Source organism: Plectrocnemia conspersa, unplaced genomic scaffold, assembly GCF_051122295.1.
Source record: "Plectrocnemia conspersa isolate PC_06_02 unplaced genomic scaffold, ASM5112229v1 ptg000010l, whole genome shotgun sequence".
NCBI lineage: Eukaryota > Metazoa > Arthropoda > Insecta > Trichoptera > Polycentropodidae > Plectrocnemia > Plectrocnemia conspersa.
The window spans coordinates 12,685,601-12,700,427 of record NW_028277174.1 but is presented as its reverse complement, the minus strand read 5'-3'; the positions used below and the strand labels follow the sequence as shown (position 1 = coordinate 12,700,427).

Below are 14,827 nucleotides of genomic sequence, written 5' to 3'. Positions count from 1 at the left end.
CGCCAAATCCAAAATTGATGTTTTTCGAGGCCAGCGCCGTATTGTGTTCATACAAAAAAGTATACGCAAATCTTTTATCGACACCATAATATATAAGAGTCCATAAAAAAGTCTGTTCCAGAGATCTGCCATTTGATATGAAAAACATATTGTGCAAATATAACTGTAGTCTAAAAATAGCAAATATAAAAAGCTCACATTTATGAATTAATTATGGCAATATATTACAGTGATTAGTCGTTTTAATATCACGATAAATAAAACGATTGTTGAAAACTGCTCATAAATTAAGGCCTTATAAAGCAATCGAATATACTATTTACTTCGATCATTATTAAACGCGACAATCGACAGGCGAGAGCAGGTGAAAACCCCGCCTATTTTTAATACACACGTAAATGAAAATATATGTGTGTATATTTAATAAAACGATAAAAAAGTAATCGCGATAGCTACTTTCATGGCTCGATTTAAATTTTATGGACGTTTTGACAGGTTGATTTAAGTTCGCTCGAGTCGACGTATATGTAATGTAATATTACATAATACGTCAATGGCGGTCTTAATTTATGTGTTATATAATATTTTTTCGATAGAGTTCAAGATGCATATTTATCGGTCAAGTGTTGCTAAATTCGGCGTCGATGCGATCACTATTGAATTTCGTAGTAGAAACCCGATAATTGGTACAAGCCACTCGAAATTCAAAAACGAAACAGACGCCAATATTATACAATGGTTCATCTGTGCATTACGCAGATTAGAATTTCTCGAATAGTTATATGGAAGAATCTGCTAATGGCCAATGATCGAGCGTTGGAAATATTCCTATGTAACTCTTGAAGTTCTTCAGCATTGCGCAAAACTTGATGGGTTGGCTTGTTTCAAAAGTTTTGTCGCATTTTATCATGTCAATGTCGCAAGTCAGACAGTGTGACACAAAGCTCGCTTACGATGTTATTTTTACATTTTTTAACGCTTGAATAGCTTAGAAATAATGTTATATAGAGCATTTTTTAAATAAAATTAAAACGTTGACATTACTGATTAAGATATGTTTTATTTAAACATAAATGAAAAATAATTGAGAAGTGGTCCCATTTAACTATTAACCTTTAGAATATAATTCCATCATGTCGTAATCTTATCTTCCTAATATGAATAAAAACTAATGTAAATCTACGACTACGTCATATTCGAGTACCACTAATATTTGTTTATAAATCCTCGATAATATTTGCCATTCAATCGAGCATGAGTGGATTTAGACAATAATGTATTAATACAACCAATGGGCGTAAAATTTGGGTACCATTGCTGTCAATTCGCAATTAGTTCTATACATGGCACTCTTTCAAATTGTTTACACGCCCGAATTCATTGGTACTGAGTGTGAACTCGTCACTCTAATATAAACGTATATAATAATACCTAAATCAGGTATGTTGACAGGTGGTACAATCGCCCGATCGCGTCTCAAGGGCCATTAAGGTTGCTATCTTAATCACGGCGGATAAGTGGTTATTAAAGCCTAATATGCATATGTTGGGATCATTTTAATATGCATAAGGCATCGATGCAATTACCATCGACTGAAACGGAGATAAGTTTCCAACTTTAATTACATCAAGGTATTCGAATGCAACGTGGGGAATCTACATTAAATAGTAATACATACATACATACATATAATATTTATAGACCTTGATTGCGATTTTAATACGATCCTTGCGATAAGATAAAGCAATTTATTTTTTGATCTTTTCGGAAGCTCTAACTTTTCATATAAATTGCTTCACGACAGATATTATAGTTACACAATCATAACCGTCGACTACTTGAATTCAAGATTGCATTATAAATATACTTTGTTGTGATTGCGGAACATTATTTTAAAACTTTATTGCGCAGACGAAGAACGCCCCCTCGTCACGATCGAATTATGTATTATAAAATGTGTTAATATATATATTTTTTCCATAAAATGTCGGTTCGTGTAGTTAGCAGCATGGTTTAAATATATGTTACATAATAAAATAAACTCGTTTTAATAATCCCCTATTATTCATAATTCTTATTTACGATTATGTTACTAGAACGCGGTAATTTATTATATTCGAATTTTTCACACGAATAAGGAGTTCTCAAACATTCAGTCTAAATCTATATCTGAGATGAGTCATAATTAAATTACATCAATTATGCATTTCATATAACGGTTCAGTCCAGATTATTTATTAAAAAAATAATTTGAATACAAACATAAAACATAAAAACCTCCAGGCGAGTGTCTCGGTTGAGTTGGCCTCGTTATGCCTGTATATGATCAGGTTTATTCACTCAATCAGTTGACAAATCAATTGACAGGAGGACAATTTAAATTGAATGCTATATATACAGAGGTATTACGTAGGTACTTCGCTTGTATGGAACTATTTTCAAAATAGAGAATATTTAATAATAGCAAATTCAGATAATATTTATCACATATATGAATTTGCAAAGAAGTGCATTAAAACAATGTGAAACATTATCAATGTATAATAAAGTATTATTAAATTATTTTTAATATCTTTCAAAAATAAAATTCGGTCTGATTAACCTTTTAAAGTTAGTTTTCTGCGACATCAATGAGACTTTCAAAATACTGTATAAACTACTGTCGACTTGTGCAATGATTTAATATCTTGATTTACGTCTTCATTTTTTTCTATAGAATTGATGGTTTATTTTAATAATAATGATCATGAACCAGTTATTCGTTCACACTTTTGATGTCATTATTAATTTTTAATTTAATTAGGATTAATTTTTTTTATATCAAACTCGCATTACAATTCTACACTTTTCGTCAGGTCTGAATCAAATTTTTCCTAGTAAGTATATATCCAATTTTGAGCCAAAATTGCAATCCCAGTATTTCGGGATTGTAAATTTGACGATCCCAAGATCTCGGGACTGACCTTGAGAATGGAAAAAAGTTTTTAATACACGTACATTTATTATGTGTACCAAATAACATGCCAAATTCAATTTATTGTATGTAAGACATTTATTTTCAATTAAGGACATGCTTGTAAAAAAGCTTTGGTAAACATTAAAGTATATACTTTTATAAGACTGGCAAATAATAAAGTGAAAGTTTAGCAAATTTTTATAATAATATTCCCAAAGTAAATTAAAACGTTATTTATTGAAGTAACTCATATCTCTGATGTTGTTATAGTTATGCTTTGTATAATAGAATTAAAATGTTATTTTTATTATTTGAGATCATTGGGCTATCCGGCACGCTACAAGTGCAAGTGCATCAAATTTGTAAAGTTTGTTTTGAAAGCAACTTAATTGCTCTAGATAAAAAATTGGGGATTATGTTTACTAATCCTGTGATTCAGAGATAAAGTAAATTATATCACTGGAGAGTTCCCGAAGTCTTAGGATTGGATTCCTTACTTCTTTTAGCAATCTTCTCTCTTTCATGATATAAATTTGTTCTAAAATAAATGGCATTCGTAACAAAATTTTCTCAGTTACGCTTAGGATCCTGAGAAATTTTTAATCAAAAGCTGGCTATATTAGCGCGGATTTGTCCGTCGCGGGTGCCTGGCGGACAAATCCGAGCGTGTGTGGTAAGAAAAGACACAGATTTTTCTGTCTGCTGTCCGTGCTCAAAACGAACGCACCCGATTGTTTCCAGTATTTTTTCCTGAGCTTAGCTAAACAACTCTACTCTCGGAATATTTCAATCCTTTCTCCCGTTTTACACATTGACTAAATTATAAAATTCAAGTTCTAGAACAAATGTTCTCAAATTAGTTTATTTGTATTCTCAGACTATAAAAAAATATAATTATCCCAAAATTATTACTCTAAATGACAGTTTAAAATATATATTATATTGAATGCTACACTAATAAAAATAAAGTTACATCACCTATCTTAATGAAGATATCCCTTCGATATAAATTTATAGTCATGTCATAAATTCTAAATTTTGGGTAGTTGCATTTAATACAACGAGAAAAATATCTGCATGCTTGAGTCAATTTTTTTTAATCAATGAGGAATTAATTTATTTTAGAATATTAAGGGCGAAGAGTTTTAGAATATTAGAACTCAAATAAATCTATCTTATCAGATAGTTGCAGTATGGTTTTACCCCTGCTTAGATCAATTTTTATATACATAACACAAGTGTTAAGAATATATATGGAAAACTTTAATCAAGAAAAGTGATTTATTATTTTAACTCTTTTGTTGCCATGCTAATTTAGGTGGTATATGCTAAAATGTCATTTTTTTTTGTTATTTTTGACAATAAAATATTTTTTAGAAAACAGTGGATTTTTCGAACGATTTATACAATTGCGTATAAAACTTAATGAGTAAAAAAAATAATTGTATTTAAAAACTAGATGTCATAAAATTATTATAACTATTTTTTTCTTTCAAATTAGCAGAAATGTCAAATTTAGTGCATTTTGATACCTGCGTTTGTTTATCTATGATCTGTTTATAGGCGAGGATATAGTGAATATGTATAAATAATTTTATCAGTTAGATAAAATTAAATATGTGTGCCTATCAGTTGCCTCCCTGAATATAAAAGTGTTAAGGCTCAACTAAAGCTAACCACCTTAATAATTAAGGTCTGGTTATTGTATGGGAAATCAAGAATTTCTCTAAGTTTGCTATTTTTTAGAATATTTTTGAAGGGATTATTACTATGTTTCTCTTTTAGAATTGAATAATATTACTTTGTTGTGTTCGCCCTTAATATTCTAAAACATCATATAGTACGAAATTCATTCGTATTTTTAATTTTTGTAAGTTTTTTATCGACAATTTGACGTATGTATCTAAATACATATAGCAATAGACCAATGATACTATATGAAAAATTTGGTTTCGAATCTCATATGGACCTCAGTGTATTTAAATTTCTATCGTTTCTGGGAGATACGAATTAGTGACTATTATATGAATATATAATACTTCCAATAGATTAGGTTTTCCCATATTTTCGGATAAATATCGCGATGAGTAATTAAAATAAAATAATATTAGCTCACTTTGAACATAATTTATTGAAAGTTATATAATCATAATTTTGATCGATCATCACAGTTTTTTAGATTTTACTAATCTTACGGAGGAATATCGTGATGAATAAATAAAATAAAATTGAGTCAGATCGTTTAAGATATATATTGATTGAAAGCTTTAGTAATAGTTTATTATTAATAAAATATGTCTCTGGTTTACAGACTGGTGTGTCTCTACTTATTTAATGATTCCAGATTGTGTTTACACTGTTATAACGCAAACGGGCTAACGCTTGTCATGTTGCAACGAAAGAGTTACAATAAATAAATAAACAAGAAAAGCTCTCTAGAACTAATCTCATTTTAAATGAGTTACAATATAATTATGGGTAACTACAGCTATGTACTAATAGTAATAAAATATGCAACATTACACAATCATTTATTTTAAAATAAAAATGGGTAATCGAACTTAGTATATTAAAAATTACGTTGTTCTAGTATATACACAGCAATATAATAAATTAGTCCCATATAAAATGCCATTCTCGTTACCATTGTAGGCACTCGTTGCATATATGCATTGTTAAATACCAAGAAAGCACAATTAGTATAATTTACAGGTATTAAAACACACACACACACACACATATACAGTCAGGCCATTATTTTCCGACTGCTTTAAATTTTAATTTCGAGCAAATTGAGCGCAGAACCGCCGGTTATAGAGCGAGCCGGGCATCGCATAAAACACGCGGTTATTATGCAAACGCGCCAAGATCGTTAACGTCGACCACTTGAACTTTTAAGACTGCAATAAATAAGGCTCCGTGAAAAAATAAAGACGCGAACCGGTCGGCTCAATAAGCCAATATATGCGAATCGCGAATATGCAAATGCGCGAGTGTACGCGCGAAAGCTTGCGCTTTATTATTTTGTTACATAATAAAAAGAGTCACCGACGTGGTTAAGAAACCCCCGCCGTGTACCCCTGATACAATAGGAGATCTAATCAGTCACTGAGATGCTGTACGTCGAGATGATTTATAAAGAGGCCTCATGCGGCGATTTGCACGACGCTCCGGATGAATGTCGCGAAATAACTCAGCGCGATATAATCGATAAGTGGTGTAAAAAGTTGACAACATTTTTTTGGATTACGTCGTCACTGAAGCATTATGATGGATGTTGACATTAATTTTGTTAGAAACAACTCTTATTTTTGGAGTGCAGGGGTCACGCGATTTACTTGTTTCATTATGAAGTGGCCAATTTTGATGAGTGTGAAATGAAAAAAAAGCAATTCATTTTCACCACAATGAACAAGCCACTTATATATATATATAAAAAAACTCCCCATTATTTTACCTCATGTAGTCAAGTTTCTAATTTTGCGTTAGTAAGTTGTTGAGACTTCCAAACGGTGCAGGTTTTTTCTTGATCAATTATTACGGTACAAATTTGCTATGACACGCAAATATCAAGAGAAACTTATAGCAGCATATATTTCTAGTGTCTATACAGTTGTTTAAACAGTGGCTTTTAACTGTTTTTCATCGATGTTCTCAAATTGTTTTTCAAAACAAATATACATCATCTTCGGTTAAGTAAACGTGGCTTTTATTACATTGACTTAAAGCACTTGATTGTAAAATCAAGTGCTAGAATTGAGATTAAAAACAGTTATATTTATGAAACGTTGAAAAGTTTTTCTAGTCTCTTTAAACTGAATAGGGTAGTAATATATAATAAATTTGATAACCCATTTCAGTACTTCACTTTGAAGGAATTGCTTTGCTCACAAAGCGACTCACCGGTGAGTCACTTGTTAATTATGTTTTTAAAACATTTTAATTTATAAAACAAGTTAACGAATTATTGTCATTTTTTTAAATCTATAAAGATTATTGTACTAGCTTCATTTGACAGTAAATCAAGTATTTTATATTTATTTTTAGAAAGAGATACTGACGCGTGAAGAAAAATAACAGGTGACTCAATAAAAAGTTGCTGGCGTTTAAAGGGTTACCAGCAAAAATATGCAATTTGAATATACAAGACTTATTTAACAGCAATATATTATTTTGTAATATACAAGTCATTCAATTTAAAGCCATAAAAATAATTTACAATATACGTTTTTATACTAATATAAAAACAATATGCTTGTAGCTGTTATATCATATATATGGGCCACTATGGACTCGCTCAGTAACGAACTCATGGGCAGCAATAAACGCTTCATAGGAATTTTAAGATGAAATGACATTTCCTTGATTTTAAAACATCTTAATTAACAACGTTATAAATATGAGAGAAGCATTCGTTCCTAAAGCATAACATTATTTTCGTATCAAATGTTTAATTGGAATTTATATTAATAAATACATTAAAATAATCATTCAAATGTGCGTATAAGTTTTTGGTTTTTTAAGAACAATAGTTGGATTAATATATTTCGTTAATTCTGTTATATATAATATATGGACTAAAGCGAAGGTTAACCGCTCAGAAACAGACTGTGGGGTAGTGACTAAAGTGTTGTGTGGTTATTTTAATTTGAAATGGCGTCTTCTTGTTTTAAAATTTTCTAATTAGAGTTATAAATATGGAAATATAATTTGTTCTGGGAGCATTACAATATAGTTTTGATACCAAACGGTCAGTCAGAACATTGGTAATATCTATCTTCAGTCGAGATCAGTCAGCTCGTATAGATAAATAATTATTTATGTTATGCAGTTACTTATATTTTAATTAGAATATATTAAGCCCTCAAAAAAAATTTCCGCGATAAACTTAGAACCCGAAAGCTGAGGCAACCACAGGTAATCATCGACCACAAAATATTAGTTTATTAAAAACACATATTTCAATGTTTCAGATATTTTTTTCTAAACATACTACTAGTAGCTAACTTAGTCTACAATCCTACGTTTCCTCTTTTTTTATTAATAAAATTATGAAAGATCTTTACCTTAATTGTAATTAGTGATGTTTTTGCTTTACTTTTCTTTCCAATATATTGTAATAAAAAATGTTTAGAAACTAGTAACGTATATATAATTTAAAAATTTACGAAATTAATACGTTACAAAGAAATACAATATTTTTCTAGTTTACAAAAGGAAATTAAAATTACTAATAAGATTAAATAAAGGCAAATACAAAAACATTCACATAACAAACACAAAGACAAGTTATTATTTTAAATTATATAGTCAAACTTATATAATTATAGACATAAAGCAACTGAAATATATGCCTTTAATGTAATATGTAGTTAAGAATTTTATGTTTATATTTTAAGGAATTGTCATATTCACTAGTTCTGAAGATTACTGGGTTAAAATTATGGTTTCGCTAAATATTTAATTAACGGTAATGAAAAACAGTCTTAATAAAAAATTAAAAAATATTCCAGAGTGCGTAAAAGTCATAAAATAACACAGACATAAAAGTGGCTTTTAGATACTTTTACATTAAAAATAATCTGTATTTTTAAAATATATCTTTTTGAAAAGAAAATTGCAGTTGATTTCTTTTTTATGTTTTTTATTTTCTAATAGACGCAAAGGGTTTTTAGCATTTTTTAATTTTAAAGGTCGTATATCATTCAATTTGAAAAGCGTTAAAAACAAATTTGATTTTGCTTAAATAAATTCCTATTATTATAAAATTATTATAAAAATTCATGAAAATCGTTTTAGTAAAAAATAATCATGCTTTGATGGGGACAAATGGAATATTTTCTGCCCTAAACTACATTATTGGCTTTCATAGAAAAACGTAAAAAACTTCTATAGAAGCCAAATTTTGGCAAAATAAGTGTTCATTATAAAGAACTGAAATGAAACTGAAAATAACGTAATTTTTGACAAGCATTTGGGCTTTTATTATTATTGTTTAATGCTTTTAAATGTAGAATAACTAAAGTTAATTAAAAATAATTTTATTTAAAATTACTATTTACTACTTAAGAAAATATTTTTTGACTTGTATAATAAATCTAATTTAATAGACCTAGAAATAATAACTACGATTATTCACTATTTGATGTAAAGCAATCAGTTACTTATTTTATATTATATTAAATTGTGTCCCATAACATCTAAATAGCACAGTCTACCTAAGTTATAATCTCGAATTTATATGTAATATAATTTACAGTGAATGCGAAATCGAAATTTAGATTTGCCTCAAAAAATATTGGAGAATTACTACGTAATTTCAAAATAAATAAATTTAAGATCACAAGCTTATTTGTATGTTATTTCTTAATCTAGGAACACAAATTAATAGTCAGTTAAATTTATCAATACATTAAGCCAAGAAAGTTGATCTATTTAAAGTTTAAATTTTCATTAAAAATAATATGATAAGTTGTAAGCGGTCTAATTATATCCAGCAAAAAAATCGTTAGCGATTATATCCATTAAACGTAAAGTTAGTTACTGCTTTATACATGCTTCTATGTTATAAATGAATGATCGATATTAGTTATTTTTAAATATAGGATCGCCTTGATTTTATGTATGTTGGTATATTTTTTTTATAAAATAATTGCATAACACGATGCTCTTATCAATAAAAAAAACTTGGCAAACCTGAATTAGACATGTAGAGTAAAATATATAAAGTGCTGCACTAAAACGTGTATTAATAACTGTTCTGATAAAATATGAATAAATTTCATTCAGTTTAATTAATTAATTAATTAAAATTATATAATGGAAAGTTTGAAAATTTTAATGGAATATGTTGACTGTACATTAAATATTTTTATACATGCATGACTGCTGTTACACGCCCATTTTATGTTTTGAACGTAAATATTTTTAATATATTATATCTAGAAAATCAGTATTATATATAATTAAAACGACTTTGCTTCAAATTTCTTAAGAAATTTTAAAATAAATTTTAATTGAATAAACGAGTTATACGAACGTTTTTTTATATCGTAAAACAACACCAAGCTTCTTAATATCCATTAACGGTATGTATAATGCTGTATTAAAAAATATAGCTTTTTAATGACGGCTTTATAAAATAACGTGAAATGTCCGTTTAGCATACGACGCTTTAGGGAAGTCGTATAGATACAAATGTGTATTATTTAACGGCAACAAAAACACACACCATCAATATTATGTTGTAATTATTCCTAGACGAGCGGTAGGGTCGTGTCTTAATTACTCGAATATATCATCACAACATCCTAGCAGAAAAAAAATACTTTGGAAGACCTTTTCGCCCCCTTTTGACTTTTAGTATGACGGTAGAAGACAATGTGTGTAATTAAACGCTTTTTGAAAGGCAACTTAAACAAGGTACAGTTCAAAGAACCGGATCGTTTCGTGAAGATACACATACATATATATGACTTGTACATAAGATGTTCAAAAAGTTTTTTAACTTTTAAAATATGTATTGTGAATTAATTATATTTTCCATTATACTAAATGTATATGCGAAAACTTTTTAATCATACACATATGAGTATGTTTGTTTGGATTTATGACTTGAAATTATGACACGCGAATGCAAAACCACAACACGCCCACAGTGTCTTCTCAAAATCTTTCGGAGATCTCCATCCCAGATGGGCGGCTTCCGTCCGAGACTTTAATGGGATGGGTATTGATGGGTTTTGCCATGTTGCAATTACGGCGTTAGAATGCGACATACATCACAGGCGTGGTTGCAATAAAACACACGTAATTGAAGCTCGTTTATGCTTTACTAATTATTTTTTATGTTCGTTTAATGAGATTGAATGCTATAACTCAATAATGACTAAAATCCGGTATTGAAAAGGTAAAAATAGTAAGTGGATAAATGTTATGATTATATCTTAATCAAGTTTTCTTTGACGGTTGCTCGAAGCGAATTCTGAGATAATTCTATGAAGTTTGTTTGAAACCTGCTTATTATTACTTCACTCAATTCATCACAATTGTAATGCTTATAATATTAATTAATTAATTTTATAATTAAAGTCTATAATAAATTTAATGTTTAATGAGCAACGACAGAATATTTATTTTAGCTTTAAATGTAGATTACAATTAATTGTATATAAAATATACACATATACATACATACAATATTTAACTAGCAATAATAATGTTAGTAATATAAACAGTGGCAAATAATTTGTATATTTTTTTGGAAAATATAAATAACGACTGCTCATTATTTAAGGCACACATACTACCAATATTGCGTTAAAATACTATTTTCACTGCTATAGTAGTAAGTATTAATATGTAGTTATATATTGGTGTTACAAAGAGACGAGACTTTGCCGGCCGTACTCTCGTACACATTACTCCCCCCATAGCAATGTGCAAATAATGCCACAGTTCTAAACTAGGATGGTATTGGTAGATGTGTGTGAGTATTGTCGGTGGAGCAAGGTGCGAACGTGAAAATTGCTCTATAGCAGCAGTCGCCAACCGGTGGTCGCGGACCACTGATGATCCTTGATTGAATTGTGGTCGTCCGTGGAGTACTTTGAATATAATTTAAATTTGTTAAATAAAATCTTTTATTATATTCTGATTCGACTTTCTTTTAAATTTGATTAAAAGCAAAGTTGCCAGCCCAGTAAGAAATCTGGTTAAACTAATTACATCCTCAGATCGTCGTAACTTGCCGTGGAAGCAGTAAGTGGGCGAGCACTAAATCTCCCTCATGTTTATGAAAAAATTACGGTTGTAGTCCATGGGATGCAATATTTTGAGTTTGTTGGTCCGCGAGATCCGAAAGGTTGGCGACCACTGTTCTATAGCACTCAGTGAATTGGTGCGAGTGAGAAAAAATGCGTTTAGTAAACGTGGCCCTGGCACGCAGTGAATCAGTACAAATGTTTTGATGGCACACAGTGAGTCGGTGCGAACAATAAAGATGCTTTATACGACCCTAAGTTATCATTTAACCTTCTCAAACATGAATTTTTATTTTTCGTAAAAAGTATTTGTGTTAAATTATTTTATTAGATACATTCAAGGGGCATGAAAAAAAATAGTTAATTTTTTTGTAGTAAATTAAACAGGTAAAATATTTTTTTTGTATTTTGAAATAATATGGTGTACACTGTGATGTACAAAAAGTCCTGCCGAAAATAAATTGAAAATGGTTTAAAAAAAGCAATAAATTATTGTGCTGTGGTCTTTGTTTTGAAGATACTTTAGATACTTTAGGGCCAATGATTGCTTTGTTGTGTTTTACTGTAAGATAAAAATCCTTAAACGTTTTGCATTGATTGGTAATTGAAGATGAAAATTAGGTAGTATATATACAGTACGATACGAAAAAAATAATGCCAATAGGTTTCGTCTATGGTGGTTCACAAAGAGTATATTATTTACTTTTAGAATTCATCTACAAATGCAGTTAAAAGGTATTGTAAACAAAATTAAACACTGTCCATCAAAAGATAAACTTAAATAGTGAACAGGAATTGGGACAAGTTGTCTCAAAAAGTAATCAATTAAATACTAACTAATTAAAGTTTTTTTCAATTTCTATCGCATATCAGAGAATCGGTGAATATTATATAAGTATAATTCCGACCTACATTTTTTACTCTCTAGGACGAAAATCTTAATATAAATATAGTTAAAAACCTCTAATAAATAAGCAAAATTGAACTTTGAGTATCACATATGTATGTTTTTGGAAAAATAATGATTGTGATGTTATCAATTACCTATCATAATCACAAAAACTTGTCACTTATGAATTTATTAGGTCATTACAAAATTGTTTAATTATTTGCATCGAAGCATTAATCTTAAAACGTAACATAGATGGAATAAATTAGCTTATAAAATAATTGTAAGCTATCATAACAACAGATGGAAAATAAATATCTGCTTAAAAAATGAAAAATTCAATCATAAAATTTAATAAAACTGTGATTTAAAGTAAAAAAATGTCGAGGCTTTTAAAATAAGGCATGTGAATAATATGTATATTATGTTACATGAGTTGTAGTTTACACATAAATATACGAACATATTTTTTTAACACATGTTTGATCAATAAAGATGAGTAAATACAATTTTTAAATCACATTAACAAAATGTGAGCGAATTAATTACGAGAACAAAGAGAATGAACGTCAATTATATACTAATTGTTTACAATTCACATTAAATTTTAAGGACGTCCAACGAAGGCGGATTTTATTACAAACGAATATACGTAACTTTATAATAAATCACGTAACGTGAAAATAATGTGAAAATATTTAAAATGACTTGATTACACTTTAACATAACAATTTGGGATTAGATTAAAAAAAATGATTTATCACCACGACTGAATGTGTCATCCTAATTGCGGACGCCCACCACCCACCGAAAAGGAAACAAATAATGAAGTCTTGGCGAAATGAAGAGAATATTACAAGAGTACTTTGGTACCGAAATGAGCATGGGCGTTTTGTGGAAGTAAACGCGAATAAATTGAAGAAGGCAGACGATCTCTTCTTGCCTTTGTATTTATACTATACATACACATTCGAGTATTCTCTCTTTACGTGTGGGTGTATCACATTCACGATGATCTCATACAGCGATCAATAGTTGCTAGAGGATGACATGTTTGATCGTGTCGAGGAATTAATCCAAGGACTCAAAAATGTACACTATGAATGTAAGATACGTGCATGTCAATCAAAGAGTTACAGTAAGCCGCACAGTGTATCATAATCATCAGAAGCTGAAGTTTTAAATAAAATGCACACTCTTGTTACAGAGTTAAACCAAGAGTTTGTTACGTTCTCCGGAGACGAGTGACCCTCGTCAAATGGATGTGGGTCAGATTCGCCTCAAGACACCTGAGGTCTGTCCGATTAATTATTAAATTTGCACTGAAGTCTGAAGAGTCGTGAATTGCAGAATGATTGTGTATATGACGTAACAAATAATATAAACAACGACCCATTGTTGTCTGGTGGAATCGTGTGACATAATGCGAGCGCATCGGATTCGAAATGCGAATCGATTTTATGCATTGGGGGTTCGATATCATCTGGTGTTTGGTAGCAACTATTTGACGAAAACTATCTTAATGCTTAAACACATAGACAATAATGAATTTACGGACTGAACTTATATTAATTTTTGATGTAGAATCTAGATATAGCATTTCAAATGCAATAATTTTACGTGAGTTTCACTATTGCAGTCGCTCGCTCATTCATGGTAATTTATTCAGTGGGGTATCAATTACTAAATTGAATAGATAAATGTCGGTAATAATTATTTGTGTATTGTACGTACTTTGAAAGGTGGCTGCTGTGGTTGAGAGCAAATCGTGCAGGGATCGCGCCTCGTGGTGCAAGAGCGTCTCTTGGTCCCGCCGAACGGCTTTGCGCAGCTCGACCTCTGAGGGCGCAGAGCAGCAACGACCTCCGCAGATTGGTCCTGTGAAAGATAATATGAATGAATATTTTAAACATTAATAATCCTATTATATATGGTGTGTATTACACAAAAGGAAGAATTGTGGCAGGGAATGTAGGAAGTGCGAAATGAAAAGGATTTTTTAATTCCACTTTTAAGACAGGTTTAAAATTATATTCATCTAATTAAATACTGGATGAAATGCATATATTATATCTTAAGCTGTTTGTAAATATAAATCAACATTACTAGCATAAATCTGATGTACAAGGTGTGCTAATTAAATTACTATATTGCCTCAATGTGTAAAACTGAATATACGCTGATTTATATTTTCTTAATTCCATGGTTATGATTATTATA

General features: G+C 29.8%; 1 protein-coding gene across 1 annotated transcript in view; it reads right to left on the bottom strand.

Moving 5' to 3' along the window:
* The window catches only part of dally (division abnormally delayed protein), a 217,380-nt gene that overhangs the window by 52,125 nt on the left and 150,428 nt on the right, over positions 1-14,827 (bottom strand). Inside the window, exon 2 of the mRNA XM_088194287.1 lies at positions 14,342-14,485. Within this exon, the coding sequence (XP_088050413.1) occupies positions 14,342-14,485 (144 nt within the window). The remainder of the gene's footprint in view (positions 1-14,341; positions 14,486-14,827) is intronic.